Raw genomic sequence first — 19,157 nt, forward strand, 5'->3', positions numbered from 1 at the left:
TCATTTTTCCTTCACCAGATGAGGCGTGCTCCACAGTTTGACACAAAAAGTTGTAGTTGAGACATTGATTGTGCTAAACCAGACTACACCTATGTCTTTAGCTTGTTATTAGTTTATTAAATGGTGCGCCCACAGAGTGTCCAAAAAGGGACAGATAGCATCAAATACAATCTGTTTTTATAGCCCTGTTAAACTCCATCGATTGACAGTGGGAAAGAGTCATCTAAAAGAAACTCAACTTGACTTTAAAGTGCTTACGTGGTCCTTTCTTACAATTTTTATGAGAGAAAAAAACACCCACATTTGCCAAGATTAACTTTCAGTTTAGGTGAAGCGGAATTATTACAGATTCCAAACTCAACATTTAGGTGATCACCAGATTGCATACTAACACCGAAATCATGATACTGGCCTTGCCTGTGTCAGAATGCTTTCAGACATTAGTTTATTTTGCCCAAGTGGTACTACTTTCATGTCCGAATAAACACTGCAATGACTGCATTAGTATTTTAACTTCATCCTGGTTACGGTGTCAAGAATCATCTCACTTTGCAATGTTCACAAAGCATACAGTTACAAAACTAAACTTTGTCAGAATACAGCATACACATCAATAAAACAGACAATATGGGGGCCATATTTCCTGCAATTAAGGCAGAATATAATAGGAGATGTGACATTTTTGTAAAGAAATACTTCTGGTGATCACACTAAAATCTTTACATTCCACTCCCAAGCCACATAGAAGGAAAGACGGACCACTTATATAACAAAAACATATGATCACAAACTTTGACAAAACCTGAATTTCCTAACAGCAACAAAACCTGTACAGATATAACAAATTAATTTAGATCCCTGACGTCACTGTGACTAAACCAGCCCAATGTTCTCAAAAACTTTTAAAACAAAGCCAGCAAAAAAAATCCATTACCAACGTGTCCCTAAATATAGTCAACAGTTAATTCTAGAAGGAATTTTTATATTCAAGAGACGTAGGAACTGATAGAACTCAGTACATATTTGGTAATCGATTGACCAATTAGATGTGTGACCTAGGGAAATTGGTATTTATTTGAAAAACATAATCAATTTATACATTAGGCAATCATATTTTGTGATTGGATTGTATCTGCAACTTACTTGTTTCTTCCCTTTAAAAGCAATTGGAACAAAAAACAGTTTCTGTTCACGTCAGGTCTTTCCCAGATGGAAGTTACTCTCATACTTGAGATAGGATCTCTTATACTCATCGGCAGAAATTGATTTCAAGTTTCAAAATCTCAAAAATCAATATTTCCACTGACTATTACCTTGTTAGGTTTATTTGCCTTGAGCTTCTCTTCAGGTATTCCCAGGGCAGAAGCAAAATCTGTGTTCAAGCACCAGGTGCCATCAGCATTCTGCAGAGAAATAAGTCTGAGGACAGAGTCTGTCTCCTTCTGTTCAACTAAGAGAGAAATACAGAAAACATTTTGTAAGAGAAGAGCAGTTGCCAATATTTAACATATGTGAACCAAATTAACAAAATTCCTGCACATTAAATTGTCCCTGTGAGATGGGTATACAAAAGAACAATGAAAAATGTCACCGGACCCATCAAGCCTGAGATACGAACCTGAAGAAAAACTGCATCTAAGCTGTGCAGCTCTCAAGCTGTGTTGACTAGACCCAATTCAATCTTGTATCACCCCTTGGAGTTCTTTATTAGTAATGACTGATCAGAGGCATTTACAGTTTTCATTCAAAGAGGATCCTCCCCAGTTAGTTTGATGGGGTGCAGACGCACAATATTGTATTAAGGGCCAATGAGGATATCTCTTCAATTGCACAGGAGCCCCGTGTTCTACACTCAAACTCACCATGTCTGAAAGACACCATCGGGTCTACAAATGATGATGCTTTCTTGATAAAAGCAGATCTCAGATCCTCATTCCAAGATGTCAAGAAGGATCGGAGGAACGATTAAAAGAGCAAGGTGGAGGAACTTAGGAAAAGTTTCACCACAGCCATCTCCACTGTCAGAGCAGGGACATGAGGAAAATGAGGAAAACTGCTGGAACTAGCAAATGCAGGCACCTTGCTTGACAGGAAAGTCACAGCAGCAGAATCAAACGTTGTCTAATTGCATTGTAAGTGTGAATACATAGTGAAGTGTATCAGGAATGATATTAGAGTGAAAACTGTATCGGAAGAACATACCTGCCAACTTACAAATTAATTTCACTGTGAGAGGAGGGGGGCAGCACATTGTGACAAGAGTTACCTAGGAGAAAAGGAACTCTGCCCCTCACAAAGCCCCCAACCCCCTTGCCCCCAACTCTGCCCCTCACAAAGCCCCCAACCCCCTCCCCCCAAAAAGTTGCTGAGGGTGTCGTTGATGTCCTGGGGTGTTTTCACACCTCTTAATAGACATCAGCTCCTCACAGCCCTGACAGACAAGCTAGAAAGACACTTTGTGCAGTGGTTTTCAGTGTGTCATCCCTGCCACTGTGTGATATCGGCTCCTCACTGGGTGACTGTGTGAAGGGAGCTGAAACAGTGTGACACATTGTGGCACCGTGTAATTTGAAAGGTCTGGAAAAGGTGAAATTCTATTATATGGTGGAATATTTACAGCTTGTCTTCACTCAAATGTTACAATTATTCTAGGAAAACGTGGTCTGTATAGAAACAACACACAGGGTCGATTCCAAAAAGCAGTCCACAACTTACAGGTTCACAGACATCCTAGACAAAATTATCTTGTTCTGGCACAAATAACCTCACATAAGGGAGGCATGAAGACAGACACATATTCTTTTACAAGATGACAGATCACTAACATCACACGACTTGGATAAAAGTAGACTGGTGAAAAGAAAATCCATAAAACCAGTGAGAGAGTCCCTGCGCCTTAATAAGGTTTGATACAGGCTGACCTTCTGTGTGGAATTCAATTCAATATTGATCAAAAACTGTATCGCGTGACATCAGTATAGGAGCGCATGAACATCCTAAATGTTTCAGAATGGGAGAAGAAGGGTTCATCACAAAGGGGCAAGATGATTATAGATGCTTCAGCGCCCCTTATGAGACAGAGGCAATGGTCAGGAAGGCAGATGGGCCAAGTTTCGGTTGCAAAGTGCAACTGCTCACTTTCCCCGGAGAAGTGATCACTAGAGTGAAATCTTTGGCCTGGTGAATATGCTGCACAGACAGATATTCTTGTACCCAACAGGTGGGAACAGTAGAACAGTGGGTTGAGCATCAGATAGAGTACATTGAGAGAAAGAGCAGTCCAGAAGTTGTAAAAGGGTTCTAGGAAATCCCCCCAGCAGCCCGCTTTAGGTGCATGAGAAAAGCAATTAGATTTCTTTCTCTCCATTTTCATATCAGTTTATTGATTTGGTATACAACATAAAATCAGCGTACAACCAAACAATGGCCTGGGTACAGCAGAAAGCAGTGATATACCGTCACATAGTCACAACATTTGCTGAAATAACATTGTAAAGACACTTACAAAAAAATTAAAAAGAAACAGGACAACTCGATTAATTATCAATAATTCTCTGGTCAGGGATCCACAGGCACCATATCTTCTGATGTTTACAGTTCTTCTTTTCAGTCGCATTACAGTAGTTCACAGCTCTGACCCAGACTTGCAATATTGAAGGGTTCAACGTTTTGCCAATATTGGGCAGTATCTCTCTGGCCACATTAAAGCCTAAAGCCTACACCCACGAGTTTCCCCTGACTGCGTATAATGGTCTAACCCTCCAAGATCCTTAGTAAAGCCACCTTCGGGTCTAGGTTAGTGGGAGCGTGGAGTATACTTGCGAAAATATTATTTATAGTATGCTAGCATCTGATGATAATACGGCATGTCCGGATAACGTGATAGAAAGTCCCTTCTGGGTGGTTACAATGCATACATGTCACAGTCAGGGCTCTGACCATTCTACAAAGTCGCTCAGGGCTATAAAAAATTCTGTGGAAGTAACAAATCTGGATCAATTTGAAATTGGAAGGGATGGTCAATACACGGGCTGCCAACTTAGCTTCCTGCTACTCGTCATCATCCATCTCTCCCACATCCTGCTCCCAGGTTGCTCGCACCATTCACACCGAGTCAGGAGTATTGAAGAGGAGTGATGTGTAAAGCCTCAAAATGCTCCCGTCGCCCAGAGGGCCAGTATGAGTTTAGCCTCTAGTGGATTATATTCAGGCACTGGTGTTAATTCACTTAGAGATATATATATATATATATATATTTTTCCAACAAAGTTCCCAAAGCATTGAGAGAGCACTCGACAGTGCTCAGCCATCCAGCAATTAAGATGCAGCTTGCTTCTTGCTCCAACTGAATAATAAATGCCAACGCGTTTCACGGCCTCACGCCGCTTCTTCCTGGGCTGCTACAAACACACAAAGAGGCACGCATTCTTTCCTTTTCGTTTCCAGTTAATTTATTAACATGCTCGCCCCCAATGGGCGTGTGCTAAAAAGCACTCTCTTTTATAATGCATGATGGGATATAGAGTTCCCAGATGCGCGCAAACAGTCCCCTTTTAGTAAGTTCAATGTGCGTTTGATTTAAAGCAAATTATCAAACCTGTAGTAGGTGTTAGGGCATTGATGCAGGCTTAATTAGCATGTTGAACATTGTGCTTCCATGACATCGAGCAGTTCGAAATCAAAAGCCTCAGTCAGCTGGTTGCAAACCTTCTTTACCAGCTGACGATGGTGCTCTCTCCACGGCAGGGATGCCGTGCATTACGTTTTCCAACAAAGTTCCCAAAGCATTGAGAGAGCACTCGACAGTGCTCAGCCATCCAGCAATTAAGATGCAGCATGGATGAAAAATTAGTGATGGAGGTAGTAAAGGAAGGGGAGTAGTAGAGAAGGAGTGAGGGAGTTACAAAAGAGTAGTAAAGCAGGAAGAGAGTGAGAAGAGAAATGAGAAAAGCAGAGTAAGGAGAGGTGAAGAAAAGGAAGCATGAAACGAAATCAGTGACACATACAGATATGTTAAACTTACCTGACCATCAAAGTAACTTATTTAGAAATAAATGTTTTTTTTTATTTGCAAGGAAACTGAATTACATTTTCTAAATTTTCTTTCTAGTTCTGAAAAAAAGAAAAAAAGTATTAATATTCAACAATACATTTTATTAAACAGTACATGTTTTTTCATATTTAGCAAAGCAATTTTTTGCCCTTTTTTTGCTGTTTTCAGAATGTTTTGATTTTCACTGAAAATAGTGAAATCAATTGTATTCATCATTTAACAGCGGGCAAAAAAAAAAAAAAAATCTGAAAGATTGTTTAAAAAAGCCCTAAATGTATCCTCACTAAAACATACCTTAATAGAAATGTCAAAAATACCTTTTAAGTACATTAACAATTTTCAAACCTTGTTGCAAAAGAACATTTTCCAAAATAATATCTGTCAAAGAAGTCCACAATTGTTTGTTTTACCTTTCCTTGAGTCCAAATGGTAAGTTTAAAATCCTTTTTGAATGAAATATCCAATTTTAATCCTTTAAAATTTAAATAATGCTTTCTTCCGATGCTGATTGTAGTATTTAAAATTTGGGTTTCAGAAAAATTAAGTAACAATTGGGTAAATCATAAGGCAAACATTGCTTGAAAATCAATTGAGAATCATTACACAGTGTCCATCCTTTTTCACATTTAAGATAAACTGTGTAATGACCAGAAGTTATAGAAGGACCGTCATGAAAAATTATTGCAACTGCTACAAACGTTTTTCCAGATATAACTAATTGATTACCAACAAACTTCTTCAGTAAAGTTTCCAGTTTTGTTCCATCAGCTCTACAACGTTGTACCATTAAAATTACATACTGTCCATATTTCCTTAAAAATAACGTTGACAACATTTCTGATTTACATTGAGAACATTCCATGTTGTGATTAGCATCTTTAACTAATTTACTAAAAGTCACTGTTTTACTTTCTGGTAATGGTAAATATATGAACCTTTCAGAATCAACATTACTACTGCTTGTGTTCATACAGTTATCACAACAATGTTCCCATTTATAAGAGACACCAAATACATTTTCTACTTCTACTCCTTCATCTTCCAGTACCATCAGGATATACATCAAGAATTCCTGTGCATCTTGCTGGACATTTTGGGTAAACTGTGTACATCCAGAACATACATCTAAAAGATTTCTAACATCAGAAGCACTTTCTATTTTATTTTTATCATTACTCAGCTTCTCATAAAGGAGACTCAGTAAAGAACAGAATCTTTTTTCATGATTTAGTATTATCTGCTCATTCAAACTTTCAAGATAAAATACAACATTCAGCACTACATTTGCGTAGCAGTTGACACCAGAGCTATTTTCAAAATGACAACCAACAACCTCTTCCACACTGTCCTTTTTCTTTTTGCTTGCAGTCACATCACTGTCTTTTTGTTTTCTCCTCTGTACATCCTCATTACAGATATTCTCAAATCTCCTTTTCCGGCAAACAACACGTTTTTCAAACACAGGATACTGACCTAAATGAGGAGCATAGCTTCTTCTTAATCTATTATACTCCTTTACACAGTTTGCATCAGCACTAACTTTTGAGTCATCAAAGTCTATCATGAATAAACCAGATAATTTTTTCACGCGTGACAAAGCAACATATGCCATACCTTCTTTAAACACAGTAGATCCAATGTTTACAAAAGCACTATCAACAGTTAATCCTTGAGACTTGTGAATAGTTACAGCATATGCTAGAGAAATCGGAAACTGCTTCCTACGTACATATAAGTCTTTCACTAGCAAAAAACAAACTGAACAACGACTAATGACTTTAACCTCTTCAATCTGATCAAATTTTATTTATAAGAATTCAATTCCATCTTTTTTCTGGTACTTTACAAAACCCACAACTTTACCCATAGCTCCATTCACTAAACCTTTTTCTACATCCTAATTACGTCTTAAAATTACTCTACAGTTCATACACACATAAAGATTATTTTCCAAACCAGCTGTTTTTGAAATGTTTTTCTCCAGAGAATCCAATTTAGTAGCCAATTTGCCTGTCAATATAATAGTTATTCGTTCATGTTGAATTTTATCCACAGCTTCCAGTTTTATGATCTCTTCATTTTCCAATTTCAAAAGTTCTTGATTGAATACAGAGCATTCATGTAGTGTTGGCATTAAGCAGATTACAGTGCTTTTTTCAGCAATTTTCTTGTATATTTTCTCTGGAACTATTTCTTCTGTTGTAAACAAATTACTCAGCTATCGACTCTGTAATACTTTTCTGCCATGTTCTGTGAGTAGTCCAATTTTTATATCTTTCAGAATACTTGCATAGTCCTCATCATTGGCTTGCCTCATATTGGTAATGAGTTCCTTATACTCAAAATATGTCCCAATATTTACATTGCCTATACTTCCTAACGACTTTTTCGTGTCTTCATGTGTAAGTGTATGGAATACCGGTTGTCCTTTAACTGGAGTAAGTTGCAAAAGATCCCCAAAAACTATGACGTGTTTTCCTCCAAATAACACGTCAAAGTCTGTCTTCAGAATTTGCTGCATTCTTAAATGCACAAAGGCAAGCATTAAGTTTGATACCATGCTTACCTCATCAATAATGAGTACTTTCATTTTCTTCAATACTCTTGAAACTTCCAAGCATGCTTCTCCTGCTAGTTTGTGGTACTGTATTTTGTTCTCGTGCTCTACTGGTAACATTAGCAAACGATGTAAGGTAACTCCTTTTATGTTATACGCTGCTAACCCAGTTGGAGCAGTAACAACACAAGACAAAATGGAATCCATTTTCTTCTGTAGGTAGCTTCTAATTACATTAATTAAGAAACTTTTTCCAGTTCCTGCTTGTCCACTTACATACATTCTCATTGGTTCAAAAGATGTGCATGAGCACTCTTTATTTTCATGTAGTAATCCGTGATCCATTTTTTTTCTGACTTCTTCATAAAAAATTTTTTGTTCTTCATTCAGTTGCTGCTCCAAATATGTTAAGTCTACTAAATCTTCCTGAGCTTGATTCATAGCTGTTTCCACTTCATTCATGGCTATTGCTGCTTCATTTTCTACGATTGGTTGTCCTAGAGGATCTTGACTGAATGTCCCAGAACTTTGACTGTCTTGAGAACTGTCTCTAGCTACTTCAGCTGCAATTGTTGCTTCTTGTTCAATTTCTTCATTTAACATTTGAACATAAGTTGTGAAAGTACTGCATTCTATGCTGTCTTTGCTAGCATTGAAGGAATCTTCATAACTCTGGAATTCTCCAAGTAGTTCGTCCTCTGAACGCCATGGTTTAAACAGCTGCAAAAGTGCCAAGTAGTAAAATTCCTTTTTGTCAGGAGTGTCGCAACTCAGCTTCCGGTGATTTATCAAACTTCCTTTTGTTTGTTTCACCAAACATCCTTCCTCACCACTGACTTTATATTTTCCATTGTTTTTTTTTTTTTTTTTTGAAACCGTTTATTACATTTTAAAAAGTTACAAGTATGGGCCTACAACCATCCGGCCGGCCGCTAGAGTGGCAGAAGCATATGACATACATACAGTAAGAGTCTCTTGGCGGTGCAGATCGGTAAATCAGGAGATATCAATAGCGCAGGCCACATAACTCCAAGCTCACAATACGGTTTCCTTTTTTCAAGACAAAACAACACAAAAAAACCACACCCGCAAGGCAACCCGCCATCCAAAGTGACGGCACGTGCTCCTTAAGTGGGGGATCCCAACCAGCAGCCAAACTCTGAAGAGGGGAATGGGAATAGATCAGGGACTGGGGAACCACATGCCCACGGCTGAGGGAGGGGGTCGGCTAGGGGGACGGAGCTGGTGAGGCAGCCGGTAGCAGTGGCGGCTCACAAATACCCCCGCGATAGGCGTTCCAGGGGCCCCAGATTTTCACCCACGCCCCAGGCTTACCCCTCGCCACATACACTACCTTTTCACGAAACATACACCAATCCATATGTTCTTTCCAGGCCAACACCGCCGGGGGCCTCTGGGATCCCCACAATTGAGCAATGTCACGCTTAGCTATCATGTATCCCAGAGTCACCCACCGCGTCTGCGGGACCGAATAGTCATTTGGTTCCCACACATTCAGCAAGCATCTCCTCGCTTCAGGCAACAGCGCGACACGCGTCACCACACGCAGGACCTCATGCACACCACGCCAGAATCGCTCCACCTTTGGGCACTCCCACAGAATATGCATGAAAGTTGCCAAGGCACCACAGCCACGCTTACACAATCCGTCACCAGCAAAGCCCATACGTAGAAGCCTTGGCCCCGTCACGTAAACCCGGTGGAGGATCTTAAGCTGGACGAAGCGAAGGCGAGCCGGGATGGCCACCTCCTTCGGAGAGGCCACCGCGGAAATCCAGTCCTCGTCGTCCAGTTCCAGCCCGTCGGCAACCCAGGCCTCGCGGAGACTAGTCAGCAGGCACGATCTGTCGTTGATCAGTTTTTTATATATAAGGGAGATCATGCTGTCTGGGACATGGCCATCCAGTCTTCTGTCCTCCAGGGGGGAAGACTCCGGAATGGACGCGACATCAGGGAAGACGGAGCCCAGCGCGTGGCGGACTTGTAAGTACCGAAAGTACTCACTGCCTTGCAGCTGAAACTCCGTCTGCAGCGTCTCAAAAGTTTTGAATCCCCCCCTCGTCCAGAGATCTCCCACTGTGCTGATTCCGATCGTGTCCCACTTCTCGAAGCCCTTCGATGTCCACAGGGAGCCCAACCTCTCAGACGCATATAGCGGTGTCGCCCGGGTCAAACGGTCCTTCCACCCCATAGCTGCATTAGCCGCGTGCCAGACACGCACCATGACACGCGTCGGTCCCGTCAGACGGGAGTCGGGCGCGCCAGAGTAGAGCGCTCGATTGTAGTCGCCACCGGGCAGGAGCATCTTGTCCATTTCAAATGCCGGGTTCAGGGCGGGCCCGTAAAGGCCATGATTAATCGCAGCTAGCTGGGAGGCCCAGTAATACCGTTTAATGTCCGGGAGGGCAACTCCCCCATCGTACCACGGGAGCGTCAATTTAGCCAGAGCAATACGCGGCCTCCCGTCCCAGAACAGGCGCCGCTGCAGGCTCTCGACCTCACGGAAGTAGCGCGCCGGAACCAAGTCCATAGTGTTCTGAAGCGCATACAGAAAGCGCGGCAAGGACATCATCTTAAACAAGGCCGCTCGGCCAAGCGGCGAAAGCGGAAGACGCCGCCAACGCGCAACGTCCTCCCGCAAGCGCTGGAGGGGGGGTAGCAAGTTCCGCTCGTAGCGGGCCTCCGGGTCTAGAGTAATATATATACCCAGGTACCGGAACCCCTGGGAGGCAATCTGGATCGGGCAGTCCCGTGGTAGGGCCGGAGCCTCCCCGGAAAGCACATACACGCAGGATTTCGCCCAGTTGATGACAAGGCCTGAGTTACGACCGAAGGAGCGCAGAACATCAACCAGGACAATCAGCGAGTTACGCGGGGAGGCGAGATACAAAAGGATATCATCGGCGTAGAGGGACACGCGGTCCTCATGCTCGGGGGTCCAGCGGAGACCACGGATAGAGGGGTGCCACCGCAGCCACTCCGCCAAGGGCTCCAAGGCCAATGCAAACAAGAGCGGTGACAAGGGGCAACCCTGACGCGTGCCCCGCCCCAGCGCGAAGGGGGCTGAGACTCGCCCATTCACCACCACCTGCGCCAATGGGCCCGAATACAACAATTTGACCCAGCTAATGAATCCCGGTCCAAATCCAAATTTCGCCAGCATCGCCCAGATGTATGGCCATTCAAGCGTGTCAAACGCCATAGTGGCGTCTAAGGACGCCAAGATGGCCGGCTCCCGCACAAACGGGACACGCGCGAGCACCCCGTGCAAGCGTCGCAGATTAAGAGCCGTGTTACGATGGGGTATAAAGCCAGATTGGTCTTGGTGGACCAAATCGCCCACCACGCCAACCAGCCGGTTGGCCAGTACCTTGGCGAGGATTTTGGGCTCCGCGTTCAAGAGCGAGATAGGCCTATAGGATGTAACCCGCTCACGGGGTCTCCCCTCCTTGTGGATCACCACGATTGTGGCCAGACGCTGGTCCGGCGGGAGGGAACCCTGCGAGTGGGCCGCCAGCAACATCGCGCGCAGGTGGGGCGCCAGTACATCCGGTCACAGCTTGTAAAGCTCGATGGGGATACCATTGGGGCCCATGGCCTTGCCGGATGCGACCGAGCGAATAGCCAGGGCAATTTCGTCCGAGGTGGGAGGAGCGTCCAGCAAATCCCTGTCCTCCACCGTAAGGGAGGGCAGCGCGATATCCCGAAGCAGGGCATGGGAATCTTCCTCCGAGCAGGGAGAGACCGGGGAGTACACCTCGCGGAAGTAATCCGCGAAGCAGGAGACAATGGCTTCCGGCTCGGTGACAGGCACACCATCCATCCCCTCAATCAAAGGAACCACACGACTCGCTCTCTCCCTCTTGTCCAACCACGCAATCAATTTACCAGCCTTATCACCCACATCATACAGTCGCCCCTGTTGCTCTCTACTGAGGCCCCTGGCCGCCTCCGTGACGAGGGCCCTATAGGCCGCCTGCTTGAGGTGCAGAACATGCAACTTGGCGTCTGTGACCCCGCTCCCCAGGTCCCCCTCTAGTTCCACAATTTCGGCCTCCACCCGGGTTACCTCCTCCCGCTCGCGCCTCCGGGCATGGGAGATAAAGGAGAGGGCCTCCCCTCTGAGAACTACCTTAAAAGCCTCCCACAGGGAGATGGCCGAAGGGACAGACCCCACATTCTCATCAAAGTATCGCTGTAAGGATTTGATCAAGTCGGCACGAATAGTGGGGTCACGCAAGTACCAAGCATTGATTGGAGCCACCCTGCCCTCCCCCCTAGGGAAGACATCGAAATGTAACAGCAATGGGGAGTGATCTGAAATGCCCCGCGCCAGATGGCACACCTCTCCCACCCTCCCAGCATAGGCCGCCGGGACAAGGATGTAGTCAAGCCGCGAGAGGCTACCATGGGCACCCGAGTGGAAGGTGTATTGCCGCTGTGCGGGATGCTTTAGTCGCCAGCAATCCACCAGGCCCAGTGTATCTAAAAGGCCGGACAGCCAAGCCTGTGCCCGGGGGAGGTCCCTAGGGGGATGGCGATCCATAGACCCAGAAACTACCGCATTAAAGTCCCCCCCAACCACCAGCAGGCCACCCGGGAGGTCCAGGAGGAGGCGCCCCAAGTCCGCAAATGTAGTAGATTGTAACCCAGGCGGGACGTACACTGATATAAAAACAAACACTCTACCCTCCATTCTACCCACCAGAACAGTGTAGCGTCCCCTCTCATCATGGCGCACCTCATCAATCTCCAACGGGAGCGAGTTCTTAATCATGATACCCACCCCCCGCGAGCCCGAGGTGAAGCCCGAGTGGGCCACCAATCGATAGCCTCGCCGATTCATGGCATGAAAGGAGTTACCTATAAGGTGTGTCTCCTGCAGGAAGATAACATCTGGTGAGATACGTTTCAGGTACTGCAGGACCACACCACGCTTAATCCTGTCCCCCAGGCCGTTAACATTGCATGACAACACAGTCAAATCCCTACCCCCCATCATACGTAGAAGCAATCAGTCGTCCCCCACAGAGCATCTCGAGAGCAACAATACAGTAAAGGGCTTGCCTTGCGGTGCAAACAAACAACACATCCCCCCCACCCCCCCATCCCAACAGAACTCCCCCCTCCCTGCACCCCTGCATGAGCCCAGACAGCCCCCCCAAGGTGCAGTGTGCCTGTCGCCCCATAGATGAAAAACTAACTAGTCCCCCAGAGGAGGAGGGAAGCCCCCAACAGACCCCACACGACCTCCATAGGAGGGGAACATAAACGATCCGTAAATGGTAAAGGAATGTTGTCCAGAGCCAGGCCTATTCGTAACCCCTCAGTTCTGATCCGGCGGGCCCTCCCCGCCAACCGCACCCCCCCCACCCCCTCGGCCCCGATCTCCAGGCAGAGTGTCCAACCAGTCCCCAGCCGCCTCGGGTCGGTCAAAAAAGTGCGTGCGCCCATCCACCTCCACCCTTAGCTTAGCTGGAAAAAGCATTGAGTACTTAAGGTTCAGGTCCCGTAGGCGACGTTTAACTCCGAGAAAACTCAATCTCTGTTTTTGGACCGCCGGAGTAAAGTCTGGGTAGAAATGCACATCCATGTTATCAAGCTTGACCGGTCCCTGTTGCCTGGAGGTCTGCAGGATAGCGTCTCTGTCCCGAAAATTAAAAATCCGGGCAATGAGAGGCCGCGGCGGGGCACCGGCCTTAGGTCTGCCCCCAGGGACCCGGTGAGCACGTTCCACCGCAAAAAGCTTACTCAGCCCCCGGGGCTGGAGATGGGTAAGGATCAATTCTTCCACAAAAAGATCTGCCGCCTCCGCCTCTCGTCCCTCCGGCACCCCCACAATGCGAACGTTATTCCTCCGGGCCCGACCCTCGGAATCCTCCAGTCGCCGGTCCATCAGGGCGCTCGCCTGGCCAAGCCGGCGCACCTCCTTTTGGAGGGCCACCACGTCCGTCGTGAGGCTCGTTGTGGTGTGGGCCAGGGAATCGACCCGGTCGTTGGTTTTGGACAAGTCAGCCCTCACAAGGCTAACATCCACCAGGACCGAGTCTATCTTTTGCGCTAGGGTGTCGAAGCGCTGGTCCACCGAGGCCTTCATCTCTGCGATGGCGCCCATGACGTCCCGGAGGGTCAGATCCACCGGTTGAGCAGATGCCTCCGTCGGGCCCGCCGGGGATGTGCGCGATGTCTCCGGAGATCCCTTCTGGAGGGTGTAGCGGTCCATACTGTTGGATTGAGGCGCCGGGCCGCGGCGGGTCGTCTTCACCTTCGCCCGGTCGCCATCTTGTTTGGTGGACATGCCTGCTCTCCCACCGTCGTGCCAATCTCCTCGAAAGGGCCGATAAACCAGTTCACGGGTTCCGGGGGGGGGAGGGCGACCACTGGGCCGTAGGACGACTCACGGCCGGCGGGTCAGCCGGGCACCTGGACAAGGCCACACCACCGCACCCCGCTCCGCAACCCTACCACGCTTGAGGGCAAGGAGAGCGCAAAAGCGAAAGTGAAAGCACGGGGTACGCGAGTCGCCCAGCCCTGCCCGCCGCTGTTGTTCGCTTTGTCCCCGGATCGCCCCACTACTCCAATCTGGGGGGCCAGCGCGGAGAAGGCCGCAACCTTCAATCGGTGCTCCCACCGGTGTCCGGGGTCCGATTCGAAAACGAAAAATGGATGGCGCCTCAGCTCGGGTTCACCGATGCAGTCCCCTCAACAAGGACAGGATATAGGCAGGATTAAATCAGGAGGTCGTGGTGGTCCTCGGGAGCCTCGCACCTACGCGGCCATCTTGGTTGCGCGCTAGGCTCCTCTGCATATTTTCCATTGTTGATATCTTCTGTGGCATTCCTTTTAAAAATTAAGTTCTGCAGCACTTCATAGAGACACATGTTCTCAAGGTGATGACTTCTTTGTGGATAATATGTGTCCAACATGTTTGTTCTTAAAATGTCTGTACTTTCTGGTTCGAACTCTGCTAAATATTCAATTTCTCGTATAGATTTCAGTACCCGATTTCGCATTCCTGCAAGACCTAAACTTACCCAAATTATTCTTCTGGATTTCGAGTACAGACTTGCAGATGATAACCTATCTGAGCATTCGTAGGATCCAATTTCTCGATGCGATAACATCTTTAAACTGAAACTGTATAGCTTCTTACTGACAGTCTTCTCGTGAGAAATCTCTTCCCACATTTCCTTCAATTCCGTTTTCTCAGATTTAGTGATGTAAGATGTGACATAGCGAGCAACAGCAATAGAATTGTCAGCCACATACTGTATATCCATGTTAGCATTCCACATGGATAAAATGACTGGGTTGTAGTCATTTATATATTTTGACTCTTCTTTTCTTCTTAGGTTATAGGTATTCTTAGGCGATTTTCTTGTAATAGTATGTCGCACAGCTGACATAAAACTGTTTACTCTTCCTTTTGAAAGAACAGGTCGTGGAAATCCAAATCAACATTTTGTGTAGAATTTATCTTTACTCTTGTACTTTCGTCGACAGTATTTTCCACACCGATGACTTTGGAAACGTAAAACTTGCTCTTTTAAATTTTTCTCTTCTGTGCTTTTAGGTATAACACATGTTGCATATTCTTCGATGAAACTTAAAACTGCATCATCAGAATCTGTTCCAAATTTTGGGGCATCCTTGATCCACAACAGCATATGAATATGAGGAGCATCTCTGGCTTGGTACTCTTTTCTCCAAAAGAAATCCACAACTTCTCCAAGAGGTGGATTTTTTTTATTGCAGATGAAGGACATCATAGCCTCAAATCTATGATTGAAATATCTGCAAACATTAACCGGATCCAATGAGCACAATTCTCCTGCTGTCTTGTATTGGATGTTTTCAATATTTGAATTTGCCTCTCAAAGAAAATCCAGAAGATCATCCCAAGCGTACTCAGCACAGCTTAGGGTAAAGAACCATGTAAGAGTTCCTAAATTCCGTAACATACACTTCAATTCTCCATGGCGTCGGTACCAATATTCATTAGTCCCACGCTGACAAGCCATCAAATTGATCAATTGAGATTCCAAATGATCATCTCGCTGTTGCACTTTGTTCATAAAATCCTTTGCAGTCACATTACGTAGATGTACTCCAGTTTTCAAAATGTGATTTACTGCATAAGATAGTGCTGACAAGTCACTTTCAAATAAAAGATGGAACAAATAGGGAATACTTTGACGAAATCTGGGATCTTCTGCATATAATCTTGTAGTCCGATACTCCGAAGCAGGAATCTGTACTGGACGTTCATCATATCGTCCTCCTTCTCCTGTAGGAAACAGTTGGGGAAAACAACGAGCTTCCAAGCTCTCTTCCCATACACTCACAGGAGTTCCTTTTGCTTTCTTCATCTGAAACAGATCAATAGCGTTTCCCATGACTTCTTTAGAATGAAGAGGATGTATGCTGAAATGTTCATAAATTTCTTCTTCTTTTGACTTATCCACTTTTTCAATTTGCCCAGTTGGTATTCCTGTGTCTTCTAGTATTTCTTCTTCATCTTCATCCATATAAATGGCTTCATACCATTTTTTTTTTTTTCAAATACAAATTTGCTCTTTGTACTTTTCGTACATCCACCAGCTCCTGCCAAATTTTCTTATTCTTTGTAGGTACACCATTAACCAGAATAACTAATGGTTCAGTTTCCAAAGTATCTGCATCAATTGTTTCCATATTTTTTTCAAATCCAATGGCAAATAGATAACTCTTCCTTTTAAACCTCTTTGTAAATCCGAAGGAGGTAATTTACCAGTTTTTGGCTCCATACGCACTATGGTCTGAAATGGATGGACACATTGAATGAGTATAGACTCATACGTATTTAAATCAGAAAGTTCTGGAGGAATATCAACCAATTCTAAATTATTATGTACAGCTCTAGCTGCCATTCTATTTTCTTCTAACTTGTTATAGCAGTATTTACAAATACGCTTATCTTCACCCAAATCAAAACAATTTTCCAGAAATATATATGTTGCAAAATCTTTCCACTTATAATTATCTTCATTTTCACTTTTTTATACAGATAAACCTTCCTTGTTTGATTTTTATTTAATGGCTTCTCCGGCAACAAATACAAGTAATATTTGGTCTTTCATTAGAGATGATAGTAAATTTTGTCATTTGATCTTCAAAATTTTTACTAACAGTAAGTTCTACATTCTCTTCCACATTTTCATCAATAACTGTGTCATTTTCTGCACTTTCTTGCTCTGGACCAAAGTAACAAAACTGAATTTCATCAGTAACCTTCACTACATCTGATACAGATCCACGGAACAGAGCATTATTCAACTCATTTAACTTTAGTGCTGGACTTTTAGCAAAATACAATGTTCTCACAAACTTTCTCATTTCAGTATGATGAACAGCCAGCATCCTAAAATGGTGAAAAGCACTTTGACACACTTTCCTAGATAGACAAGCCAGAGAATGTCCTTGCAAACCAGTATTCTCTCTCACTCTGCATGGATCTAGTCTTTGAAGCACCTTAATTTTCTGTTTAACACTCTTTTTACTATATTCTCTTAGAAAGTCACGTAATTTATCAATAGATTCCTGACGCACAGTACAAATACTACTACAATTCCAAGTGTACACTGGGGCCTTAGGACGTCTCCCCATAAGCTCATCAGCCATCACTTCTTCCTCATTTCTTGGAACCATGTTCTCCTTTTCCATTATACAACCATCTTTCACTTCATATGCTCTACCATTGGTGTCAACTGCATGCAACAAACTATTACTTTGAAGGTAACTCTCTTCATTAAAAAATGGCTCAGTACTTGAACTATGCTTCCATTCTCCTAAGAACACTTTACAAAAGGTATTTTTTTCACTTCTCTTTTCCTTTTGCTTTGTGACTTCATTGCATTGACTAATTTATCTAATCTACGCATCCTGTTCAAAATTAAAATGAATAGTTTTTTTTTATTTCTAAAGCCTTCGTAACAATACTTTCAATAAATTTCTTTTTCTTATAAAATTTGTTTTTTTTCTTATATTTTTTCACATCCTTTAGCAAATTTAACATCACTCTTCTCTGAAACATTTTTCGACTAATGTTTTTAAAATCTATTTTTCCTGTTAAGTCACTCTTTCTTACTTCTGAGTCTATATTAGCATTTTGTTTTTGCTGTTGACTCTGTTGTTGTTTTTTACTTGAAACACTGTTTGAATTTATCTTTCGATCATTTTTTTTTGAAGATATTTTTTAAAAATTCTTTAGTCTGCTTACCAGAAGACTTTTTCTGTTTTCCAACACGAGCTTCTCCTCCTATTTTTTTGTTACCAGTTTTCAAATATAGTTGTTGTTGCTTTTCTTTTCTCTTTCTTGACTTTATAGGCATCTTTAAATTGTTTCACTGTTGCTCAGCAATACCTGCAAGAAACTAAAAAAAAATACCTTTATGTAATTTTAATTCATTACAATTTTTTTGGGAGCTTTTCAAATCCTATCACATGAGCTGACCCTTTCCTACGAGTCCAAGTCTTACAAAACAAGACAAACATGAATTAAATCTCTGACAACAATTCCTATGTGCACACAGACTCATGGTGTGATTCTACGCAGAAAACGATATTTGATTGGCAATTTGAAAGCACATTTACTACTGTGGAGGAGCAAGTGATAATTACTGTGACAGCCTGACACATTTTTCTTCTATTTTAGAGAAGCAGAAAAGAGCACATGTCCTTACAGCTATTTGAGATCATGACCATGTGTTACAGGGTGAGTGATTAGACTAGAGCAAAGGAAATGAGCCTAGGTGACATTGAATCTGTTTGCGTTACACACTGCTATCTGAAACACCACACACAGCTGAGTATTACGCATGGGTGTGTAGGAGAAGCTGCTGCGTGTGTGCAAAGAGTGTGTTTCTGGAGACTGTGTATTGTCAGTTGCAAGAGAGATCTGCATGGAGACTTGCACAACTGCATAAACACTGCAGATATGTGTGTAAGAGTACATGTGTGGTAAGGGTTAATTGGAGTTTTGAACATGTAGGAACAACCTCAGCCATTGCAAGAATTGATGAAAAATCTACCATGCTATTTTCAAATGTGTTTGCATTTGTCTCTCATTTTTGAGATAGTGATTTCTGCTGAGTGGTAACCAACACATTTAAAGAAAACAAGCTGGCCCTTTCCTGAAAGTGCAAGTTTTACAGAACAACAGCAACACAAATTAAATCTCTGACAACAATTCCTGTGTGCACACAGACTCATGGTGTGATTCTAGGCAGAAAGCGATATTTCCTTTGGCAATTTGAAAGCACATTTAGTACTGTGGAGGAGCAAGTGATAATTACTGTGACAGCCTGACACATTTTTCTTATTTTTTAGACAACCAAAAAAGAGCACATGTCCTAACAGCTCCTTGAGACCATGACCATGTGTTACAGGGTGAGTGATTAGACTACAGCAAAGGAAATGAGCCTTGATGACGTTGAATGTGTTTGCGTTACACACTGCTATCTGAAACACAACACAGAGCTGAGTATT

The 19,157-nt window shown here is 43.8% G+C and overlaps 1 protein-coding gene across 1 annotated transcript in view; it reads right to left on the reverse strand.

Moving 5' to 3' along the window:
- Window positions 1-19,157, reverse strand: part of LOC146785792 (von Willebrand factor A domain-containing protein 5A-like) — a 541,765-nt gene that overhangs the window by 15,085 nt on the left and 507,523 nt on the right. The window contains exon 25 of the mRNA XM_085635057.1: window positions 1,314-1,450. Coding sequence (XP_085491183.1) covers window positions 1,314-1,450 — 137 coding nt within the window. The remainder of the gene's footprint in view (window positions 1-1,313; window positions 1,451-19,157) is intronic.

This window comes from Triturus cristatus, chromosome 11, assembly GCF_964204655.1.
Source record: "Triturus cristatus chromosome 11, aTriCri1.1, whole genome shotgun sequence".
NCBI lineage: Eukaryota > Metazoa > Chordata > Amphibia > Caudata > Salamandridae > Triturus > Triturus cristatus.